General features: G+C 37.7%; 1 protein-coding gene across 1 annotated transcript in view; it reads left to right on the top strand.

Moving 5' to 3' along the window:
• Positions 1-25390, top strand: part of LOC150091424 (NADP-dependent malic enzyme-like) — a 75678-nt gene that overhangs the window by 41931 nt on the left and 8357 nt on the right. The window contains exons 4-12 of the mRNA XM_090375386.1: positions 5762-5837; positions 5935-6096; positions 9723-9826; positions 15184-15293; positions 19506-19603; positions 21563-21676; positions 21775-21886; positions 22235-22377; positions 22485-22655. Coding sequence (XP_090231512.1) covers positions 5762-5837; positions 5935-6096; positions 9723-9826; positions 15184-15293; positions 19506-19603; positions 21563-21676; positions 21775-21886; positions 22235-22377; positions 22485-22655 — 1090 coding nt within the window. The remainder of the gene's footprint in view (positions 1-5761; positions 5838-5934; positions 6097-9722; positions 9827-15183; positions 15294-19505; positions 19604-21562; positions 21677-21774; positions 21887-22234; positions 22378-22484; positions 22656-25390) is intronic.

Below are 25390 nucleotides of genomic sequence, written 5' to 3'. Positions count from 1 at the left end.
ATGGTCTGTAGGATGCTTCGGTTCAAAAGACAATCATAGTCACTGTGCTAGCAGCGAGATACTCTATTAGTCTAAAGTCTAGCTAGGCGTGTTCACGAGTCTACCATACTATTTTCCCTTTTGGATAGCACTAAAACACCATTTCTTTGACTTTGCTAAAAACCACTCTGAAGTGGTTTTAGCAAAGATTATGAGCAATGTTTGGTCATCCTGTACCACTGCGAAAAGCACAGATGACAAGATACGTCGCAAGCAATGAATCATAATGAAGGAATTTACATACTCCTGAAAATCGAGAAGTCGTAGTAAACAATTATTGCTGATCACCCGCAACGACTGCTAATAAACACAAACTTTATGGGGGGGGAAGTTAGTTGAAGACAGGACAGACACATAAAAAGAATCCTGTCAATGATTGTCACTGATAAAACCTGGACTGATCACTTTCAGCTACAGGTAATACAACAATCAATGGAGCAGAATTACCTCATCTCTGCTTGAAAGAGAAATTTCAAGGCCGTTTCCTTAGCTATCACAGCCATGACCAAGCTTTTTGGGAAACTGAAGGAATTATTTTAATGGATGTAATGCGAAGATAAAAAAAAAAAAAAAAAAAAAAATCTGTATCGACTCCTACATCACACCTGTTCAACTAGTCAATATACTACCTTGCACAAATCGGGTGATTATAAATGCAGTCATAAAATTGCAGTGGACTGTGCTACCCCATCTACCAAACATTCTAGATTAAAGAGCGGACTCTACGGGGGGATGCATTAATTATACCTAAAATTTTCACAATATGTTTTTTCACGTTCTGCTTCTGCAAACAACATTTTCCCAAGGTTTCAACCCTTCACCCCAAATATGAAGGCTATATTTGCCTTCTTGTGACCTGTCCAAAACAAAGAACATTTAAAAAGCAGGGAGTAATTTTTTGTTTCTGTATGGCGCAAAGCAATATGTAAAGAGATTATATGTGGAAAGTAAGTAAAGTGCAGTACCTAATACATCTCATGATTTTTCTTTTTTTTTGTGAGTAAATTTCGCTTTTTTTTCAATAAATTTTGATGGGGAAACCAAAGGAATTATTTTAGGAGATCTACATAAATATACACTGAGTGATGACTGAATTATGCCTACCTAATACAGTACAGTGTTGTGCCTGTGTTCGCATGGATACCAGCCTAGGCATCGATTCCAACGTCCGGAGGGATCTGCAACCATGCTGCCTGTAAGGCCTTCCACAGTGTCGGAATAGATGACCGTTGGGTGTCCATAAGCCTCACTCCAAGACATGCCCCAGGTGTTCAATTGTATTGTGGTCAGGTGAGTTTGGAGGCCAATCAAGATGAGCAATATCTTCACTGTGTTCCTCGAACTACTTGTGCACAGTGCGGGCCCGATGATACGGCACATTATCGTCTTGGAAGATCCTGTTTCAGTCCGGAAAAAAAAAAAAGAAAGAAACATGGCAGGGTGAACATAGTCTCCTAAATGCTGCCAGTAGACTTTTTTTTTTTTTTTTTTTTTTCTGTTGCTAGTACCCAGGGTACGGGATTGTTGGCATCCACTGGTATGGCGCACCCACTGGTGGATGCAGGATTTGGTGCGTTATAGCACAGACTACTGATACCGGTCCGGCTCCAAGTGCCGAGTTTGGGCACCAGGAATCAGCTATTCAGGTGCTAGCTGCTCCCTGGTGGAAAAGTGGCCTAACAAACACAAACGTATACACACACAAAAAAAAAAACACACTAATATTATGTCAGGCCCGTTTTATAGAAATTCTGTATTCCGTTGCAAAGACATTAGGTGGAGATAGGCATACCGCCCAGGAGCCAACATAGACAGGAAACACATACATGCATACCTTACCAGTGAAACGTTGATCCATACGCACGAGGGTCCCAGTTTTTGCAAGCTAAACATGCCTCATATTAAGCAATCATTGCCACCCTGCCTGGACAGTGGGCATGATGATACCATGCACGACGGCGTCATGGATGCGTGTAACTTGCGACACACACAAAGGCGTCTGTTGGCATATTTGCACTAGTTAGAGTATTAGGACTCATCCAACCAGCACACTCGTTTCTAGTCCTCCAGTGTCCAACCAACGTGTTGTGGACACCACAGCATTCTCCGTCGACGATGAGGATAGGGTGTCTCTTCGGTCGTCTGCTATGTAGCCCAAACATCTAAGTGTGCGGCGCATCGTCACTTGGGATATTGTTCTTGCTTTCCTCATATTGTATTGCAATGTCAACTATCGCACGGTAACCTACCGTTGAGCCCGTATAACGCGTTGCATCCTTACGAACACCAACTTTGCATAATCCTTTACAGTTCTGTGGGCGGAGGTTGTTTGACCTGTTCGACATCATTCTTTGTACACCTTAATGGCAGTGGGCCGTCGAAAACTGACAAGACGTGCTGTTTCCGATAAGAAAGCATCCGACGCACGAGCTCCCACAATCATGTCCTTTTGAAACTCCGTGATGTCTTTACTATACCCTAATTGCTACTTGATCATTTTGACTTGCACGACCAAATGCAATTTATCACTACTGTAGAGTACGAAGCTTTTCATACTGCGAGCTATGCTGCATAGTCCATTGCGAATGGGGTGGTCATAATTCAGCGATAACTGAGTGTAAATACTTAGTATCTTATAGATTATAAAATATTATTATTATTTTTTTTTTTTTTTTGATGATGAAAACCCCAAACACGAGAGTATCAGAACCTGTAATATTTAGTACTGTGCGTGAGTTGGAGGTTGAGAAGACGAAAGAAGATATTTGTTGACATTACGCTTGTACAATGAATAAATGAGGAAGGTGAAAAGTTAGTTCTGTGAGTTTGAAGTTGGAAAGTAAATGGATGTTGGCTGGTGGCGGCACGTGTTCGCAATGTTTTGAAAGAGAGAGCGGGAATTATAAAGACAATTCAGAAGAACAGTGCCCATGGAAGTATCTGTAGAAAAGGCATGCAGCAGAAACAGAACGTCTATGAGACAGAGAGTGGAGAGACTGTTAGAGATGAGTCATTAATTAACCTAACTGCCCTCTTCTGAATGGAATCTAAAAGCCTGAGAGAGGTTTTGGGGGCACCGCCCCAGATGTGGGAACAGTATTCCATGGTAGGGCGGATTTGCGATTTATACAGAGTGAACAGTTGTTTGGAAGAAAAGTAACGCCGAGAGTGAAAGAGAAAACCAAGTTTTTTAGATGCAGAGGAAGCACTATTTGTAATGTGCTTGTGCCAAGAGAGAGTAGAAGTTAGGGTAATCCCCAAAAGAGATATATCACCTTGCCTAGAAATGAGAATGTCACCAAATATAAGCATAGGAGTAGAAGAATCCTTTTTGCGAGACATAAGACAGGACCGAGTTTTATAAGGATTGAAATCAATTAAGTTGTCTTTGCCCCACTGGAGAATTACCTGGAGATCAGCATTTAAGGAATTGGTAGCGGATTCCAAGTTGAAGCTGATTGAGCAGGGCAAGGTTTCTCAAACTGGAATGAAATGTGCTATCATCAGCAAAACCATGGATAGGATTTACGGTCATTAATATACGAGAGGAAAAGAGTGGGGGAAAGAACTGAACCTTGGGGAACACCAGCATTAGTGGAGAAGTTAGAAGACAGAGAGCCATCTACCAGCACCATCGGTGGTCGGTCAGAGGAAAAATTGGATAACCAATTACAAAAAACAGTTGACAAACCATAAGATGGAAACTTGTTTATGCCAAACACGATCGAAAGCCTTTGAGATGTCAAGAGCAACTGCTTGTGTTTCACCGAACTTTTCCCTTGAATCTGTCCATAAATGGGTAACATAAGCCCAATAAGTCCATAAATGGGTAACATATCACCAATGGATCGACACTGACGGAATCCGTTCTGGGGATCGTTAATTAGACAAAAGGTTTCTAGGTAGTTTAAGAGTTGGCGGTTAATTGATTTCTCCATTACTTTAGAAAGAGTAGAAGTAATTTCAATGGGACGATAATTGGATGGGAGGGATTTGTCACCCTTTTTAGGAACTGGCTGAATATGAGCAAATTTCCATGCAGAAGGAAAAACACCTTTGGAATAAGAAAGTGAACGGCAAAGAACAGGAGTAAGTTCAGGAGCACAGGTTTTGAGAACAAGTGGAGAAATACCGTCAGGACCTGGAGCTTTCTTATCATCAAAATTCGTCATAATCCTTTTGACGGAAGACTCCAGGAGGTATTGAATGGAGCGTGTTGCCAATGGTGGGAGGTGTTCTATCAAGATCATTAATACATGAATTGAAAAAAAAAAAAAAAAAAAAAAAAAAAAAAGATGCTAGCAGGTCAGCTTTATCTTTGGCTGAAGTGACAATAGAACCATCTGGTTTAGAAAGAGGTGGGAGAAGAGATGGGCAAAACTTGCAGCCAATAGCTTTGGCAAGAGACCAGAATGCTCAGCTACCATTAGGGCAAGTAGCAAGTTTTCTACTCTTAGCCTGTTCAAAATCTAGTTTGGACTGATTAAAACTGCTTTACAATTGTTGCGAGCTTTCGTGTAGGCAGAAAATGAAACTGAAGAATTGGAAACAAGCCAATTACGATATGTAACATTCTTCTCTTGAACAGCCTCAGCACATTTATTGGAAAACCAAGGTTTAGATGAAGGACGAGATTTTAAAGTGGAGTGTGGGATAAAGGATTCCATTCCTGCAAGAATAATTTCACTGACACAATCTGAGCAAACGTTGACATCAGAAGTTTTAAAACAATAATCCGACCTAGCGATTGCAGGTCATCCCACTTTGCATTCTTGTAATTCCAAACAACACGAGGTTGTGAATAGCCATGAGATAAAGGCTCCATTGGAGAAGAGAATCACCAAGTTGTGACCTAAGGTGCCTAAAGGACTACTCACTTCGACCGTGTACTTAGAAGGGCTGTTTTTGAGATCAAGATCAAACATGTTGGCTGTATAGTTAGGATTGTCCCGTATGCTGGTAGGTAAATGAACAATTTGTGCGAGGTCATTAATAATTGCAAAAGCCTCAGCATCTCGACCAGCTGGGTCTGTGTGAGTAGAAAACGGAAGCCAGTTGGAGTTGTGAACATTTAAATCACTAAGGAAAATTACCTCACTGTTAGGAAAGTCCAACTTTCTCCTATCCAATTTTCAAGGAAAGTCAATTTTAAAGAAGAGTAAGTCAAAGAGTTCCAAGTGATTAGTGGAGTTGGGAGAACGGCGGGGACAACAGATGAATTTGGCAGAATGAGGTACAGAGATTTTTAGCCAGAGAGGATCGAAAAGAGGAGATTCCAAATTATTAAGACTCTGACAGGGAATATCGGAAAGGACATATGCACAAGCACAACCTTTGAGGCGAAAGGAATCATACAGCGTATAATTTGGGCAACTGAAATGAGCAGTGGTTGAATCAACCGATAACTGAGATTCTGTCAAAAAAAGTACATGGAGTTTGGTAGACTGTAAGTGGAAATGGGCATCGTTGAGATTAGAACTGAGACCACGCATATTTGTGAAATGATCTAGAAAGGTTATACTTTAAGGTTGCCTCAACAGAGACATTTAATGACCTACAATTAATATTTAGTTATTAAATTAATTCCAAGACGACTCTTGACCTTAGAGCTTCCTTTTATGGCTAGCTGGTTTTACGACTCGTTATCACAATTTTCATTTAGAAAAATTTAATAATTTCATATTCTTAAATTTCTCAGATTAGTTTTCTTTACTCACTGTAGGGGGCTGTTTCTTACCGTTCATGATGCTGGGCACATCTATGATATTTTGGGTAACTGGCCTGACAAAGAGGTGAAGGTAAGCATACATACTGTTTAGCATACGATGGGTGTTGCTTACTGCATTACTTGTTAGGCTAAATAACAAACGTCTTGCATTTAAATTTTCCCAACAGGCAGTTGTAGTGACAGATGGGGAGCGAATCCTCGGACTGGGGGACTTAGGTGCCAATGGAATGGGAATTCCAGTAGGAAAACTGGCTCTCTACACCGCCTTGGCTGGAGTCCCTCCTACCCTGACTCTACCTGTTACCATAGATGTGGGAACCAACAACGAGGTAAGCAACAGACTTTTGTATGTTCACGCTTAAAATAATCTTATACGTATCGATTTCTGAATGCAACCTGCATCACACATTAAAATAGCAGCCCTGTTTCTATTTTACGTATTAGATGTACTATGCTGTCCATCTCTATGTCTGTCAAAAAAAAAAAAAAAAAAAGTGCAGTTGTTTTTTTTTTTTTTTTTTGATTTGGTAGTTGTTGGCGCATCGGCTTCTGTGGCCATATTGCACCTCCCAAGGTTTTTTGCAGTACTTTGATCCAAGCCCGAGGCGGGAATCGAACCCGCGACCTTTGGGTTGCCGGGCAGGTACTTTACCCACTCGGCTAGCCCGGCCGGCTAAGTGCAGTTGTATTGTAAATTTAAAAAATAATAAATTTTCTGTTTATTTTCTGGGCTGACCATATAGGATTAGAAGGTCTAGCCGGATGGGTAAAGTGCCTGCCTGGCAACCCAAAAGGTCAAGGGTTCGAATCCCGCCTCGGGCTTGGATCAGAGTAGAAAATGCAAAAACTTTGGGAGGTGCATTATGGCCTCAGAAGCCGATGGCACCAACAACTAACAAAAAAAAGGATCAGAAAGGTTTAGAAGTTAGGAATACAAGAACATCAGCGTTATTAGCGGTCATACAGGTTAGAATCACGGTCAAATGAACAACGTATACTACTGTATCTTCGCGATTGACCACTCGGCTACTGTATTTAAAATCGATTTTCAATATAGGACCCTCAGAAGTCCGATATATTCTACAAACAAAGGAGCTAAACTGCTACGTTTGCAGACAGCGCACCATTTCCAGCTTCGTCCGATGAAGTCATTGTGAAGATGGGGAAAATATGGGTGGTTCTTTTCATCAAAATGGAACCTGTCCCCTCGCATCGTGTTGTATCCAATTTCCAACAAGAAATGTTCGACTATGAATTGTTTGAATGAATCGCTTTCTAGAAGGGCATAATCCTGCCGATTACACTATGGGAATCTCAGGACAGTACATTGAGACGATCCACCTATCACTAAGAACGCATACCTGCAACAATTTTTAAATCAATTAAACAAAACAAACAAACTTTGGACATGTCCTGAACGCCACTATCATTGTCTGAATATTACGCGAATGCAGTGGTTAGCTTTTTCGTTCCAAGAGAAGAAAAGCTAACTGGCAGACCATCTTAGACGGACTTAAAATATAAGTAAAATAACCAAGAATATTTCCTTCACAGCAGCAAAAATAAATCAAGCATGGGACCTTCCGTTGGCAGGAACAAGTGGGGATACATTACCAACTCGATTGTCCCGTTTATTCGTGCTGAAGGTCTTGAAGTTCCAAGGACGTTTCTTCCAGCCTCTTTGTCCTTACCCCAACTTCACGTGTCCAGTGATTGCTGACCTTGTACACAACCAGACACCATCTTGGTGACCTTTACCGGATATTTATACGCTGTCTCCACCGCCCCTCTCTTGATTGCCAAACTCCAAGAGCAGCCGACCTTGCGAATAGTGTCAAGCGATGCATGAAACTCGTCTATTAACAAAGAACAATGATCGCTTCTTTACGCAACTATATTTCGCAGGTAACGTTGTCTGCATGGTAACGGAATTCAATGATTTTAATCGTTGAGGTCAGGTGAAAGCAATTTGAACCCCCCCCCCCTGTTATTCTGCAAAATATTGTAGAAATTGTTGAAAAGAACATCCGTTTTGGTGAAGGGAATAACAGTTAGCTGTGGTCATGGTAACGGATAAACCGCTCACTGGCTACAATAGTGGCACAACTCAAAATTCTTAATTTTTGAGTTAATACAACTAATGAGGTTAGGATAGTGGACTTTACATTTACGCAATAACAATAGAAAGATAAAAAGTATAAAAAGTTAGTTCAATATTTCTTCGCTAGCTAGCACAAGTGTCGTTACGCCATTTGAGATTTTACTGCATCGAGAAGCGTCAACAGTGGCACTTCTTCAGTGTGCCTCCGACCTTGGGAGTGAATGGAGCGCGGTCAGTATGTAAAATGATCCTTTTTGAGTTGTACCAGTATTGGAGTGTAATACAACCTTCTTGTTTATAATATCAGCTGGCATTACTGTATTTTGATTGAGCCGCTATTGTACTCAATATTTATTATAACAATCGGTTGTTATGCTGCGGCGAACTTTCGAATCAAAACCATTACACACAAATTTCTTGTTGTAGATCATACGCACAACGAGGGTGACTGTGCACGCTCATTAATATAGAAAAATATTAAAAGATCGCTAAAGTCTGGTCCTGTATTCGTCCCATCACAATACGTTACATTAGCTAGGACTGCCAGAAGGACAAGAAACCTTTTCAAGGCGACAGAGATAGACATTACAATTTTTACGACCTTAAAGATTTGGCACTACGAACTTTATGAAATTTAGTGAAAATACTGATGAAGTGGAGTTCAACTTCAATGACATTGCTATCTTTAAAGTAGAAAAGCAGCATTTAGACACTTTCTTTTATAAAACATCATATAAATAGGACGGTTATAAATCAGTTAATGTTAAAGCTAGTAAAACAAGAAACCTTTGGAGTCATTTGTAGGTTTCGAATTGAAAAAGCCTACAAGAGTTCCAATTCGATTTCGAAAAAGCACAATGACCTCCAATGTTTGTCGAACAATAACACAATTCCCAAATGCCATGCCGGTTTTTATAATAGTCTAAAAGCTAATTTGCGGAAGGATTAAATTTTTCTAAGAATGTCTAAATTCTTCCAAATTTTTGCTTGTTTGTACACCAATAATTTCGTACTGACTTCTTGTTCTTATTTATGCTTTATACAATTACGTTCTCAAATATTAAAATGCAGTTCATACATGTTCTTCAGTTTATGAATATAAATAAAGTTTGTTTAATGTTTTTTTTTTTTTTTCCTTCATCCTAATTACCTTCGATCTTTAGGAGAATCAAGTCACGAATTTTGAGTGTTTGTTGGAGCAATAGTGGCACAACTCAAAAGGGAGAGGGGTTAAATTTTCGCCAGCCTACTTTTGAGTACCACTGGGTATGATGAGGGCTTTTTTCACTCCGTGGCTGAGTTAGTCGGTCTCAGGCGTAGATAGTAAAGTCCCCCCCCCCAGAAATTGGGGTTTTTTCGTCCAGCAAACAGGCAACTCGACCAGAGAACACGCAATTTACAGACAAATAAATATATGGGTAGATGTAAGAAATTACGGGTGGCCCTAATATAATAATTTGATTTGGGTATGATGAGATGAATCGCAATATATTTGAACAATCACATAATTTCTTCAATTCTAAAGAAACTAATTTTTAAAGCCAAATTTTTCTCATCGATTTCCTCAGAATTACGATTTTTATGCCATTTTTGCAGCCAGTGAGCGATATGCCCATGGCGAGATAGACCCCAATGCTGTCACAGAAAAATCCTTCGGCTGATTCTGTAGCGGTTCCGCATATACTGTATTTCATAAATAAAAGACGTTGGGGTATTGGAAAATTTGTCAAATTAGCAATTATTTGGTTTTTAACTGGCTACTTTTTTTTAACTTTTTGTACTGGCTACATGTCAACATCACTAATAAACAATAGCCTACAAAAGTTTCTATGCGATATTTTTGTAATTTTTCAGAAACTAATCTCAGATCCGTTTTACATTGGACTGCAACAGAAGAGAACCAAAGGAGCTGAATACGATGATCTCATTGACGAGTTCATGGAAGCTGTAGTGAAAAGGTAAATATTAATATGAATGCTACTATAGTCATTATTTACAGTATAATTGATCTCAGTAACTTTTAAAAGAAACTCAAGGAAAGTATTGGTTCGCTTTCTCCTGCCTGCGATGTTTGCTGAAAACTGTCTTTGTATTCCGGTTTTCAACAACAAAAGAAATAACTTGAATGATATCATGCTGAAAGAAAGAGCCTCAGTAAGTCAACAGGTAATAAAAAGTTAAGTAGGATAACGTAATCCCTTACATATGTGTATGCCCACGCGCACCCACTCCACACTGGGTATTTATTTGTTGGGTGATGAGGTAACCTCTCCACACATCATTGGTGTCGATTTTCACCTAAATATTTCAAGAGAAATTAGTACTTGTCTTTCAAAGACAAATCCAGGATCGTCCTAGAATTTAAGAGGGGGGGGGGTAAGAATTAGTATTAGCATTACCCGGTCGTTGCTGCAGGGACCGTGGGTAAAGAAAACCTTAATTTGGATTTAGGGCCAATTTTAATCGGAGACCCGGGTGCGTTGCATCCAATGCATCCCCCTAAGGATCAGCCTTGCTAAAGTCTTTCGCTGTAAATGTCTTTAACCATAAGCGGGATATCTCAAATTATTATTATGAGGAATGATGCCCCGAAACAGGTTGGTTTTCTGTACATAAACAGATGCGACTTAATCATCTAATGCAGTGGTTCCTAAACTGAGATTTATGGACTCTTTCAAATATCAAAAAAAAGTTTGCGGACCCCTATATATATATATATATAATATATATAAAACATATGCATGTATGTATCTATAACATTATGGTCGACCACCGTTTCTCGGACCCCTGGAACTAGTCCGTGGACCCCAGTTTGGGGAACGCTGATCTAATGTAATGAACGTGGGTCATTATTGTAGTAGTTATGCGTGTAAGGAAATGAAAATGCGTGTGCTTATTGTTATTGAGTAGATTTTATGGTAGAAATCTTGAATATAATATCTTCTAGACCAGGGGTGGGCAACAGCTGGCCCGCGACGATGTTGAATCCAGGTCCCTCGGTAAATGCATAAATATAGAAAATCCACACCTGACTACACTCGCCGTAAACGTTCGGCTTAATTCGGTTCAATCGGGAATCGCGGCCAGTACAACAGTAACCAAGTGATTCTACGCAGCGTCAAAGAGTTATTTCCTAATTATTATTGTAGCATCGATCGAACGAAGTTCCTTTGGGTTTGACTTCTTATTGAAAAAAATAATATTGGTGCGAGATATTTTATGTTTTATGCCTTTTCTAATTATTACAATTTTTAATTTACTATAATTTATAGCCCATAAAATGAGCCAATTAAAAAAAAAAAAAAGAAAAATTGATGCCGAATGCCGCATTTTCAATGATAATTGGACATTCAGATATATTTTTTTTAAAATACATTAATAATTTGGTAATTCAAGTAATATAACATTTTCTAGGTTCTGATTTTTTTTTATTAAATCATTCAAATCTATTCCGGCCCGCATCATGATGCGAAATTTTCATTCGGCCCGCTGACGAAAAAGTTGCCCACCCCTGTTCTAGACTATATATATATATATATATATATATAATTAATCCAAATTTAATAAAAAGTAATCAAAATATATATTAAAAATAAGAAATATATATTAAAATAAATAAGAAAAAATAGTAGAAAAGGTAACATCAGTGGCAGCAGTAAAGCACAATCCACTACATGTTGCTTATAATAAGCTAAAATAGGATATCTGGATAAAGGATATTTGGATTATTAAAATAGGATTTTTTCACTCTACTGGTTTGCCATGCTGCTGGCAAATATCCTATTTTAGTTTCATCATCATCATCATCAGCCATTTTCAATCCACTGCAGGATGAAGGCCTCTCCAGCAACTTTCCAGTTCCTTCTGTTTTGTGCAATGGCCATCCATTTACTACCCACAAACTCATGAATTTCCGTTCTTGTCTTCCAGGTTTTCTCCTAGCTCCTCTTAGGTAAGGAAATGTTATTTTCTTAGTTCATCTGTCATCATGTCTTCGAGCTATGTGTCCTGCCCCCGACCATTTTAGTTCTTTAGTTTTGATAAGAATGTCCTTTACTTGAGTTTGCTTACTTTAGACTTGGCGCACAATAACCTTGGATGCCGATGCGACATAAAACTCCTAATAACTAACTTGAGTTTGCTGCCTAATTCATAGGTTTCTCTTCTTATCTAACAGTCTGATTCCCAAAATAATTCGTTCCATTCTTCGCTGTGTAGTTCTCAGCTTCTCTTTCATTCTTTTGGCGAGTGCCCAAGTTTCACTTCCATAAGTCATGGTGGGGAGTATACATTGGTTCATTATTTTACATTTCAGACAATTGGGATATTGCTCCTCAGTATGTGACTGTATTTCTTGAATGCTATCCATCCAAAATTTATTCTTCTCTTGACTTCCAGCCATTTATCATTATCACAGCTAATGACTTGTCCCAAATAAGAATATGACTCCACCTTTTCAATTACTGCTCCTTCAATCATTATATCCCTTTCTGTGGCATACTTGTTCATCATTACTTTTGTTTTAGCCATATTCATCTTTAGTCCAAAATCGTTACTAACTCTGCATAACTGATTAAGATTTTCCTCTAATTCTTTGGGATCGTGGCTTATGACCACAATGTCATCTGCAAATCGTAAATGGTTTAGGTACTCTTCATTCACATTGACTCCTTTCTGTGACCAGTCTAATCTTCTGAAAACTTCCTCAAGGAAGGGCAGCAGTAAACAACTTCGGAGATATTGTGTCTCCTTGTCGAACTCCTTTCTCAATTTTAAATTTACTACTGTCTTTGTCTAGTCTGATAAAAGAGGTAGCATTCTCATTATTTTCTTCAAAATCATAATATATGTGGTATCTATGCCTTGTCTTTCCAGTGCCCGAAACATTGCCTTATACTGTATAGAATCAAATGCCTTTTCATAATCCAGAAATGCCAGGCATAATGGTGTTTTATATTCATTTGCTTTCTCCATTAGCTGTGATATTACGTGAAGGTGATCCATAGTTGAGAATCCTGTCCTAAAGCCAGCTTGTTCTTTTTTTTGATTGTCATCAAGTATTCTTTCTAATCTATTAGTAATAACCCTTATGAACAACTTGTAGATGTGGGATAACAAGCTAATTGGTCTGTAATTTCCAATTTTGATGAAAAATGAGCGTAGCTGTTAATATTAATCATTTCAATGTTTTTTGTGTAAATTTTTCAATGCTTAATAAAATATCTTAAAATATTTTGCAGTGTTTTTTTTTTTATATTAAACCTTACATCGTCATAGCTAATTTAAAAAAATAAATAAAATAACGAAAACGGTTGTCATATGCTGTGCTTCCAAACTTTTAGGTGGAAGTGTATATATTTAAGTATTTACACATATTCTCGTATTTGCATATTTAGGTCAGGATTATAGGCTGCTGGAGAACATGTACCATTAATTATATGGTATTTTACAGAATGTACACTGAGTGGACAGAAATCAGGGGATACCTACTTAGTAACGTATAGGCCCACCTTTCGCCCGGAAAAGGGGCAGTCACATGACGATGCACTGAGTCCGTTAGTTCACGAAAGCGTTCCGCAGGTATTTACATCCATGCTTGCTGCACCGCTGTCCATAATTCCGTCGCTTTATTGGGTGAAAGATCCAAAGCACGACGGCCCTTTCCACAGCGTCCCAAAGATGCTCCACAGGGTTCATGTCCGGTGAACGGGGAGGCCATTCCATGATGGTAAAATCTGCAGAATGCTCTTCGAACCATGATCTAGTCACCACGGCTCTGTGGGGAGGCGTATTTTCCTGCTGGAAGAGTCCATTGCCCTGTGGGTGCACGATGGCCATGAAGAGATGCAGATGGTCTGCAAGGATGGACACGTAACCTGTACCGTTCAGAGATGCGTCTAGACGTACCAGAGGTCCCAACCTGTGCCATCTGAACACGCTCCAGACCATTACCGACCGTCCACCTGCCTGAACAGTTCCTTGTTGACATGACGGGTGCATAGCTTCGTGCCGTTTCCGCCAGATACGCACCCTCCCGTCTTCTCGAAATAACTGGAAACGGGACTCATCAGACCAGGACACCTGTATCCAAGGTCCAGTGCAGATGTTCTTTAGCCCAGCTGAGGCGTAGAGTTCTGTGTCGTAGAGATCAGGTGTTAGCAATGGGACTCTGGTGGGTCGGCGGCTCCCATAACCTATTGCGGCTAATGATCGCCTGATGGTCTTCGGCGAGACGTTTCTGGCACTTCCCTCGTTGAAGTCGACAGCGATTTGTGCCACTGTCGCTCTCCGGTTGGCTAAAACAATGCGAGACAGACGTCGAAGGCCACGTTCATCCACCACCTTTCTCTGCCCACAATGAGTTATTCAGGAAACAGTATTCCCTGTACACTTGATACTGTTGAACGGGGTTAGTGCAATTTCTATACCAGCTCCGCTAAAGAGTAATCCACGCGTTGGGCACCCACTATCATCCCTCTTTCTAAGTCGATTAACTCATGACGTTTATCCATACTGACATCGAATTAGGGTCTACGTGAATGCAGTGTACCTATATACCTGCCAAGCGGTGGCTCGTCCTCTAGCGAGAGGGGGTGACAGCGTCGCGTTGCACAAGAACCCCACGAATTCTATCCATTCAGTGTATAATACCTTATATTGTTTTCGAATATCATACTCCTTTGATGACGCGATGGATGATTCATCATGCGAGGACAATGGATTTGGTAACTGTTTGTGCGAATCTAGGACAAGACCATGAGCCGCCAGTATATCGTGTGTAAATTTCTTGAAATTTTTGGTACGTTTGTATTATTCCAGGATGAAAAACCCGAGAATTTGGGAAGGGGAGCGCCTATGTCCCTCGATCGGGATCGACTAACTCGGCCACAGTGCGAGCTAAAAAATAGCCCAAAAGTTTACCCCTTGTTCTGATGGGATTCAGAACGAACTGTACTGGCAGCGAAGCTACATAACATTACGCACTTACTCAGATGTGCCACTACGCAAGCTCGTTTTTTTTTTTTTTCAGTAGCAACATAAGCTAAGTAACTAAATCATCTGTTATATAATTCTGTGAAATAGAACAACAGTAATTCAAATTGAAGTTATTTGAAGTAAAGAACTAATTCAAAATTGTTACATTTTTTGCTTAGGCATAGGACTGAATTTTAGTGTGCAACACTCAAAAACAACGCACAGATAAAAAAAAAAAAAAAACCTCCTTCCCCCCATACTGAAAACCTTAAGAGAATACATGACGGATGCGTATAACTGGAGCAATAATTTCTTAGTGCCTTATTTCTTATTATTGCAGGTATGGACGATCATGTCTCATCCAGTTTGAAGATTTTGGGAATCAAAATGCTTTCAGGCTCTTGGAGAAATACAAAACTCACTACTGCACCTTCAATGACGATATACAAGGTAAAACCGGTTTTATTTAATTTTCTCTTACCTCCCAGCGTTCTTTCTGTTTTTAGATTAAGCAAGATGAAAGTTCACGGTATGTGTGAATGAGCGTGAGAGAGATTAATCTTGAATGCATTCATTTCATATATTTTTTGGTGGATGGCTCTTATGAGCTGGTTAGCAACCAAGGGTGTACTGGAGACAGCTCGCGTGAGTCCACTTTTTAAATTTTTGCGGATTATCCAAGTCCCCTGTTTAAAAAAAAAATACTTTGGTAAAATTTAAGACTATTTTAACTGAGGCTAACCCTTAGCTGAAATTCATTTCCGGCCATCTTCTTGTTAACAAATTGGCAGCAACACACCCCTGGGGTGGTAGCAAGTTGGATCCTTCAGGGATCCGTGCTTAGACCTCTCTTGTTTTTTATTTTCTTAAATGATACTGACGAGGAAATACAGGAGAAGTTGTCAACGTTTGCTGATGACTTAAAGGTTGGGAGGATGGTTAACGATTGGAACCAGGGTATATTGCCTCAAAAGGATTAGGAACAATTGCAAATATAGCCTGAGAAATAACAGTTAAATGTACTACATTTGGGGAACAGAAACCCAGACTTAGGGAGTGGGGGGGATGATTAAAGGATGTTCAGGATGAGAAAGACTGCTATACAGATGCTCTATTTTATCTCTTCTTTTTGCAATGGCTACGTTTGCGTTCTTGGCTTCATCTGCCACATGCTATAATATTCATTTGTATCCAACATTTGTGTTCTGTTTGTTCTAACAGAAGAACTGCCAGCCTGTTTTAGCCAAAGCTTTAATTTCCATTATTGCCATATAGATGTAAAGACAAACCGTTTCATTAACAGGTATGCTGAGAGACGTTTCATCTTAGGATTAGACTTAATAATCAGCCAATGTCCAAAAAATGAAGTGCAGTATCTAGGTAACATAAATTTAAAACGCCTTTTGAATCCATTATTTCTTAAGAAATAATTAAGATCAACATACAACTTATATCTAATTAGCAAATTAGAAGGATAAAATCCACGATCCAAATTAAGTTATTTAATTTAAATATCAATCGTATATTTTTTTTTTTTTAGAGAGCCTTTCGGAATTCTAAGTTAAAATCGATCAGCAAGTCAGCTGCCACTCAACTAACAACAAACTTACTTTATAATTAACAACGTGCTTGTTAACTAAGAACAAACTGCTCATCACACTTGCCTTAACAACGAGCTCAACGAATTATTCAGGCGCCTCCGTAGCCAGGTGGGCAGGAGCAGCGATGCGTAGCACACGCTTCTTGATTAGACCGGGGTTCGAGCCCGTGACCACCAAATACAGAGGATGCGGAAAGGTCAGGGAATGACCACCGCATATCCCCGGAGCAATATGGCCTTAGTTGCTAATGCTCCTAAAAACCAAATAACAAACGAATTATTCAAAACAGGCTTGCATGAGCCCATGGCAGCACGTACTTGTAACAACAATATATGTCAACGGCATCTACAGTACTCGTGAATATTTTAAGCAGAACTTCATTACAAAGTTCTACAAAAAGTGAAATGAATAATGAATTAATTGCATAACAAGTTACATGCGAGGTTTCAAGCAAGCAGATGGGTCGAGCGGTAACCTCGATACACGTGGTAATTATTGAGACTCATGGCGGAAGTTGTTGGCTGAGACCGCTTGGTGGGCTTCTGGAATTTCCTGATTCTTAAAACGATTTTAACTACAGTTAAGGAATAAAACGAGAGAACGGTTACTGTATCATTTACGTGTACGAGGACAGAAAATTACTGCTGCGTATTTGGTTTGAAGGATAACAGTATCTGGCGATTATGAACAACATTCTGCTGTACTGCGAAAGGACTACTCTCGAGTACACAATAGACAGAAACATTAAAGATTTGTGTCCAGAGACAGAGAATCTCTTATACAATACGCGCAACGCTCGAATGCTCTATTTATTCCTGATAAACATTTGACGAAATAAATATTTCCTCTTCTTTTTGTAGCCAAATATTGCGTTCCGGTTGCTAAGATTTTCTAATTCAACTGCTAAAAAACACAAGTTCCAATATAACTAATTATTTTAATTATATTGGTTATTTCTATTTTAGAGTGGAAAATGTGTTTCTGTAATTTGAAATACGACTTAAGTTTATATTAATTGTAAATCTTAATAAATGGTTTGTTCTAGATTTGAGATGAAAAACTGATTTCTTTTTAGCTACGTACTGCTGCTTTTCACCTCTCACCTTGTGTAGCTACATATTACAAATACATATATCTATAATTAGTTCAATACTCAATTGCACCACTTTTTTTACCAGCAGGGAACGTGGGAAAGCACGGATTAGATCGGAAATTTGTTTTCCTACATAAGAAACAGCAACAAATCTCATGGAATAAGCCAGAATAATTCTGCCAAACTACTCTTTGCTTAGACAACAATCAAGTTCCTTCATTTACAGTCAAAGTCACCAATCCTGCTGCCTTATTAATGATTTCTACATATTGCATATAGGAAATGCGAGGATTTCTCCCGTCGTTCTGGCCTATTTGGAAGTGTGCCCAAATTTGTATGCCGATACGGTAGCAATATAAACTATGAGAAAACGCCCGAAGTGGTCCAAGGTCTATTTCAACATTTGAGCCCAACTATTTTACTGCTGCTAATAAAACAGATGTAACTCATTGATGAAAGTATGTGAAGTATCTAAAAATATTTAAAAAGCAGGCGGTGCGAGGGGAGGGGCGATTCAAAGGGACGTTTACTGATTAAGAAAATTAATAAGCAAAACTGCATATTAATTTGCGAAAATATATAGTAATTAATTACTTATGCTAAGCTTAAAAAAAGAAATAAATACAGTAAAACTGCGCTATTTGGACTGCCTTTTGTGTATGTATATTATTTATGCACAACAGGTTCTTAAAGAGAATTCAACGGCAGAATTCCGAAATTTCCTTAAAAAGAAGTAAAGCCATCCAAAAGAAGGAAGAATGTAAATGAAATGTATTAAGAAATTTTTGCTGTTAGGTAATGCCCCGGAGCATTCTTCAGATTAAGTTTTATCAAGCAATGATATATATATATATATATATTCCAACAGTGAACAAAGCACGAGAGAAAAAGAAAGACAGTAAGTAACCAATATTAAAAAGTATAACATAAAATGTATGATTTACAATTTAAATTGTAAATCAATTTAAAATGAATTCTGCAATTTAAAATGAATCAAGGAATTCAAAAATTTATTTACGCTCTAAGAGAAATAAAGAACCTTAAGAAACGGCAGCACTAAAGAATATTTACTCAACAGAACATTTCCAGTTGCTTCAGAAATAAAATACGACTAAGGCGGAATCGTGTACATCTGATTAAATTTATAGTTAACCTTTAAACGCACTTAAAATTGTTTAACTTAATCATACTGTTCGTGTTCTATTCAATTTGAACTCTTTATATTCGAATCACAATGGAAAACAAGCATTTTCATAAAATTTTCTTGTCATCATAAATGTGTCTTAATATTATCTAAGCGTACATATGCTTGATGGATTGTGAATAAATTTGTTTTTATGAACTACGCCATTTAAATATTTACATAATTAAATTCTATAATTCGAACCAACCTCCCCCCACCCATTTAGTCTGAACTGAAAATGAAAAACAGATGATTATATAATGTACTAACTGGTATTAAAATATATTAAAAAATATATTAAAATTAGCAAAGGCTTTAATTATACCTAACTCTCGTATGTGATCGCGAAGTTCGCAATGTGATGAAGAGTGAAGGATATTAAAATTTAAATTAATTAAAAATAATTCCCAAACATTATCAATTAGTCACACATTGTGAACTCTACACAAAGATGCGGAGTTGCGTACAATTAAAGCCTTGGCTAATTTTATATAACGTACATAAAGTCAATTAAAATACAGTATTATAATAATAATCGCTATTTTAAACGAATAAATGTAACGTAATGTAAATTAAACGATAGTTGTTGAGGTGTATGGAGGAGGCGAGGGAGGAATTTCAATTCTGAGAGCAATCATTTTGTTGAAGAGCTCCTAAAATCCCCTCCCAGGTTGCACTTTCAGTTGGTATCAGTGCAATATGTGCATTAAGTGCTGACATAATTAAATTGGCTTTTCAAGTTACTTCTTGCAATAATCAAAAAAGCTTTATTTTATTTATTTAAGGAACAGCATCGGTAGCAGTTGCTGGTATCTTGGCTAGTCTAAAAATCACTGGGAAGAAACTATCTCAGAATACTTTTCTCTTCCAAGGTGCGGGAGAGGTAAGTATTTAGATATTGTGTTAAAAAAATGAACTTATGGATATTATTTTAATTTTACGAGTATATTTGGTGAAGTATAATGAGTATGTACTTCCAGGATAGGCCAATATAAATCAGTTTATGCTATCGACTAATTCAGTAACCCTGTCGAATTGTTTAAGGTTAGCGGAGATCTTAATTTCAAGGCAAGGGGAACCCACACATTACTAATTTTAATATATGAATAGTTAAAATATTAAACGCATTTAAAGACAAAATATTCAGAGAAAACAACAAAAGTTACTTTTTTAAATCGTAATGTGAAATTTGACATTGAATTCGATCAAATGAAGGTATTACAATTCATCAAAGCTGTCCTCAATGTTATTGGAATATACGTTAAAAAAGGGAGGGAATTTAGTCAGTCTAATGCAAAGTTCTTTTAGAAACTTGGACTAATTTCAGTGTAATGTCTTTCTTAGTTCAGTGATTTCTGTTTCTAACGGAGTTGTACTTTAATTTGAAAACACTCGAAATATGACTGGTGTTATTAATAACGTTATCTTGAAATGGATTTGAAAAGAATGCTCAGGAATTTTATTGAACAAAAATCAGATAATATTTTTCAAAAGTTCTCGGATACTTTTAATTAAAGCAAAATCGGTCCAAATAGTGCCTTGTTAAAGAGATAGAAAGTGGGAAAATATAGCTTTTCAGGGCGAATCCAGACAATTACATTTCTTCTATTTATTTGAATGCCTTTCTACAAATAATTTTGTAGAACCTCAGAGTACGTATATAATTTTTCAAACTTTGTATATTACTTCAACTTTTGTATATACTGTAAGTAAAATTCTGTGTAAAATTTCTTGGGTTGAGCGCCCACCTCGTTCCTCAGATTGTAAATAACACAACCTTCTGGCACATAGTCATCCCGGAGTGGTCGACTTTTTAATATAAATTATTATTATAAATAAACAAATAATAATAATTTAATCAGTTGCTGTCAGAATAAAGCCACGCTTTATTTTGTCCACGAAGTTAAATTGTTGTTGATGGGGTTTTAAGTGCAGTGGCTACTTAGGCCATATTGCACTTATGGAAGTGGTGCATAATGCCTGCGTTTGTTGATTAGGAAGCAGTTATAAACGGCTATACAATCCTTTTCGTTTTAGGAAGGAGAAGAATTCTGTGAGATTTGATTTTTCGCCTATGATATGGCTAAGCGACAAAGGTTCCTTTAAATTTGACAGAGAACTGACTAACTAATCGAGCTCAGGAAATTTCACAGTCAACCACATACATTCCAGAAGTATGTGGTTGACTGTGAGTGGTGTATGACAATGATTACACTGAGGAGGGTCATTCCCTGACAAAAGGAACAGATGGGTTAAATGAGTATGACCGAGTCTGGCTCTGGCTAGAATTACTTCTTCTTGCCTGTTTGCAATGGGGCTAGAAGCCCACACGATGTTAAATATGGGCCCGACAGCGAAATGAGTCATTTATTCTGGAAATATCCCGTGATTCTTTATTTGATATAATTTGAAACATGAATTTTAACCAAATATAATACACAGCAAAGTATCATATTTTTATTTCTCATACGTTGATTTATATTTAAAACAAAATGCACAGTAAAGTATTGTACAGTTAACCAGTATATACTTTTTAATACAGTTTTACACAATGGCTCTGTACATTAGCAAAAAAACATATTTATTTATTTATTTTTTTTTTTTTTTTTGCTAATGTAATTTGTATAGGAGGGAATGCACCTATACAAATGCATATCGGTGAATTTTGAAATATCTTGTAGAGAAATGAAGGTTGCGCCGAAGGTTAAGATGGGTTCAACTATGCATTCGTAATGTCAAACTTTTTACAGTAAACCAGTTGATTTAGATTGCTGTCTGAAATCGTAATTAATTTATTTGAACTGCTGTGATTCTCAGTAGTCTCATAATTCAATATTTCTAGGCAGCCCTTGGTACAGCTGATCTCTTAATGATGGCAATGGAGCATGAAGGATGTCAGAGAAAGGACGCTGCTCGTAGGATTTGGATGGTTGATTCAAAAGGGTTGATTGTAAAGGTGTGTTCAAAACAATAACTTAGAATAAGAATGTTGTTTTTATTTTATTATTGCATTTGGTGAAAGAAGAAATTAAAATCAATTATGTGCCCTTTCAGGATAGGCCGACAGGGGGTGTAACGCCACACAAGGCTGTGTATGCCAAAGATTTTAAGTGTATTACAGATCTGGAGGAAATTGTGAAGGAGGTTAAGCCTACAGTTCTAATCGGTAAGCAATGTTTTTGTTCTCGATGAATGTGCATTTAGATATCACAGTGCAGATGTCCGTAGCTTAGAAGTGCTGTAAGGTTTTGTGTTTTACTGTATTAATGAATTATGTATTGTGTATTTTATTGAATATAGAGATTAATTTTTAAATTTAATTACATTTCGTAATGAATTAAGCATTTTATTTAGACATTTTAAAGCACTTTTCCTTTTAAACTGCAGCTCAATTTATATATGCAGCACAATAAAATTAAATTTTATAATTTATATAGCTTATATTTGTAATATATATACATATTTTTTTTTTTGTAAACGGTAAACATTCACTGACAATCTCCAATATTTTTAGGTGTTTCTGCACAAGGGGGCGTATTTACACAACAGGTTTTAGAGTCTATGGCTGAATTCAGTGAAAAGCCAGTCATTTTTGCTTTAAGTAATCCCACAGACAAAGCAGAATGTACAGCAGAACAGGCATATACATTTACAGAAGTAAGATAAATTGAAAAATTTTACGTGTTAGTCAGTACTTTGGAAATTTAAATAAATGTTTACTTCACACAAATGAAGTGAATAAAATGTTAATATGGTCCTTTTAGGGCAAATGTGTGTTCGCCAGTGGGAGTCCCTTTCTTCCTGTAACGATAAATGACAAAACTTATCATCCAGGTCAAGGAAACAATGCCTACATCTTTCCAGGAGCGGCGCTGGCTGTTATGGCATGTGGTGTCCACCATATCAACGATGAAGTTTTTCTGGTGGCTGCCAAAGTAAGTGTTAACACGGTATGGTTTTTCTATCACAATACAAGGGGCGTGTTCATAATAAGATGCCCCTGGTATGGTTTGGTTGTTGATATGTAATGTAGGACTCATTACAGATCAACAACCAAAAGCATGTATATGACATCAAATCTGTATTACTAAATTGGTTGAAAAAAAAAAGTTATTATCGAACAACAAAGCAAATCAGTTAGCTGTCTTTTGTACGGTTGCGCACACGTTGGTATAATTCTTCACCCTAAACTAGGAGGGTCAAACTAATTTTAGGTTGTGGGCGAAACAACGATGGCCGCATTCTGCCAGAAATATTCGTGTAAACTAAATTACCTAGAACCTGTCGAATTCCACGGTCCTCATTGCTAGAACTTTATTTTTATATAGGGCGGCTTACAGCTTAAACACGCTTCGAGCTTAGCGGTGAAAATCATAATTTAGCTAGATGGAAATTCCTTTCCTGCTAAACGCAAACTAAAAGTTTGCACTTTTGAAACAAAAGATTCGGTCCTTGGCCGACTTTCTCGAACTACTGGGCGTAACGTTCACCACGAGTTGCCTTGGTATTGCACTATGAAGTCAGACTGGTCGTTGGATTGCAATACCAAGGCAATTCAGGGTGTAGGTTAAACACACATGGCGGAGGGAAGGTAGCCAAGGACTGAAAGGCTTGTTTCACAAGTACAAACTTTCATTTGCTTTTTAGCTTAGAAGGCTAAGGGGATTTCATCCAGCCAAAACAATACTTAAATTTGTTTTTACCTCATGATTAGTTGAAGGATGGCCTCACAAAACATGCAAATTATTTTTAAAAAAATGCAGAAAAAAAAAATCGCACAACATTTCACGGTTCACCTATCTGTTTGCAGTAATAACCATAACTGCATTACATTTCGATAATAATAAATATAATTATTACACATATATTTCAATTTTACTATAACTGCACCTTAAAAAAAAAAAAAAGTTGGTGTAATTAAAAGTTACATGTATGGGTACGTCATCAGTGACGAGGGAGAGAGAAGTGGGGGGGGGGGGTCAGCTGTTTGAGTCCGGACTTCGTCTATGGAACCCGGCAAGACTGTTTTTATTAGGTGGTGGTTCTCGAAGCGCCTAGCAATTATAATAATTATACTTGGCTATGTTATATGTAACATATATTTTTTGATAAATCTATTTTCTGCATAATTATAAATTATTAAAGTTATTTAACGAAGAAAAATGTGTCTGAATGAATCTGTTTTTAATAAATTTTAATTAGCGAAAAAAATTAATTTCATTACATAAGAATGACTTAAATACTAACCATTAAAATAAAAAAAACTGTTACATGTAAGGTAAAGGAGCGTACATGTGCAACTGAGAATTGCCATTGTAAAGGGATCCTTCTGCAGAAGAGAGCAGGAAGGAGGGGATGAAATGTGACTTAGCTTGAAATGGGTACGATAGTTGCGCAGCATTTAGTCATATGAATTGTGTTGGAAGATAAGGTAGTGCTGTTTTCTGTGTATGAGGTAGCAAAGCTGGAAGAGTTAGCGGGTTCAATGCCAGAAAGAGTCATCTGCGAAGTACCAGAAATTTTTTTTCGGATATATTTTTCCATGCACCGTAAAGTAAAGACATTTTAAGTTGGTGTATTTACTGTAATTTCCTAAGATAGTAAAGCGTTGTATTCTCTATTTGCGTTGAGTTTCAAGACTACCATTTTATTCTTAGTCTATGGCTTGATGCAACGTCCATCCCGCACACGTGGGGGGTGGGAATGAATGCCTCATTCCTTATGCTGCATGACATTAAAGAGGTAGCTATTCTACAGGCAGTAAGTTTTATATTCTTCCTGTTTTGCTTTAGTGAAACCTAGAGTTCCAAAAGGAAATATAATCGAGGGTAATGGGCACAAGATGACCTGCATAATCCTATGAGAGCTATAATTCAGAGGTTCTTTACTTTTCCTCACTTATTCTAGTTGCAAATTTGCAAATTAAATACGTTGTCAGAAAATTAAATTTTGGATGGCTTTCTCACTTAGCAGTGTTAGTACCAAAGCTGGAAGAGTTAGAGGTCACACAACAAAAGTCGCTTTCCAGTAAAGCGACGATACTGCCATCTGTTAGCAAAATGTGGAAAATATTAAAACAATCTCTACCTAGTTACCCACATATCTAACGAGGCAAATAATTAAGTGACGCTCCAAGCCTCCTTACTTTACTTATTCAAGTAAGACTATTTTACTTTTGTATTTAATTATCACTAGGGGGCTTCACCGCCTGCTCGCTTTGCTTGTCAACCCTCGCGCACACTTTTCTACGTAAAACGTAAAGGTATGATGGAGTAAGTCAAATCTTTTCTACATAAGACACCTGTCGAAACGCACTGATCGATATTTAATCAGGAAATGACCTATAATTATTTACCTGTGCATTTGTAGTGACGTAATTTCCCCGACCACTTGTACCACATTCCTCTTCTCCCATTGGCAACCCTATCCCCACCAAGCGTCATTCTCAAGGTGGAATAAGCCTGCGTTTACATAGGTCACTTAGGTAAAGGCCTTTTGCTTCGGGTTCCGTAATGCATGAGGAAAATATTACTGCATCCGAAAGAGCAGGACTAAAATATTTACAAACTATACAAATATTTGCAAACCACTAAACTATTTACAAATATATATAAACTATATCGGGTTCCTTCATCAGCTGACATTAAAATGAAACATCAAATGATGCCGA

This window comes from Mastigoproctus giganteus, chromosome 1 (assembly GCF_048544385.1).
Source record: "Mastigoproctus giganteus isolate SK-2022 chromosome 1, ASM4854438v1, whole genome shotgun sequence".
In the NCBI taxonomy this organism is placed as follows: Eukaryota; Metazoa; Arthropoda; class Arachnida; order Uropygi; family Thelyphonidae; genus Mastigoproctus; species Mastigoproctus giganteus.
Note: the sequence above shows the minus strand (reverse complement) of the source record. Positions and strands in the feature narration are given on the sequence as shown.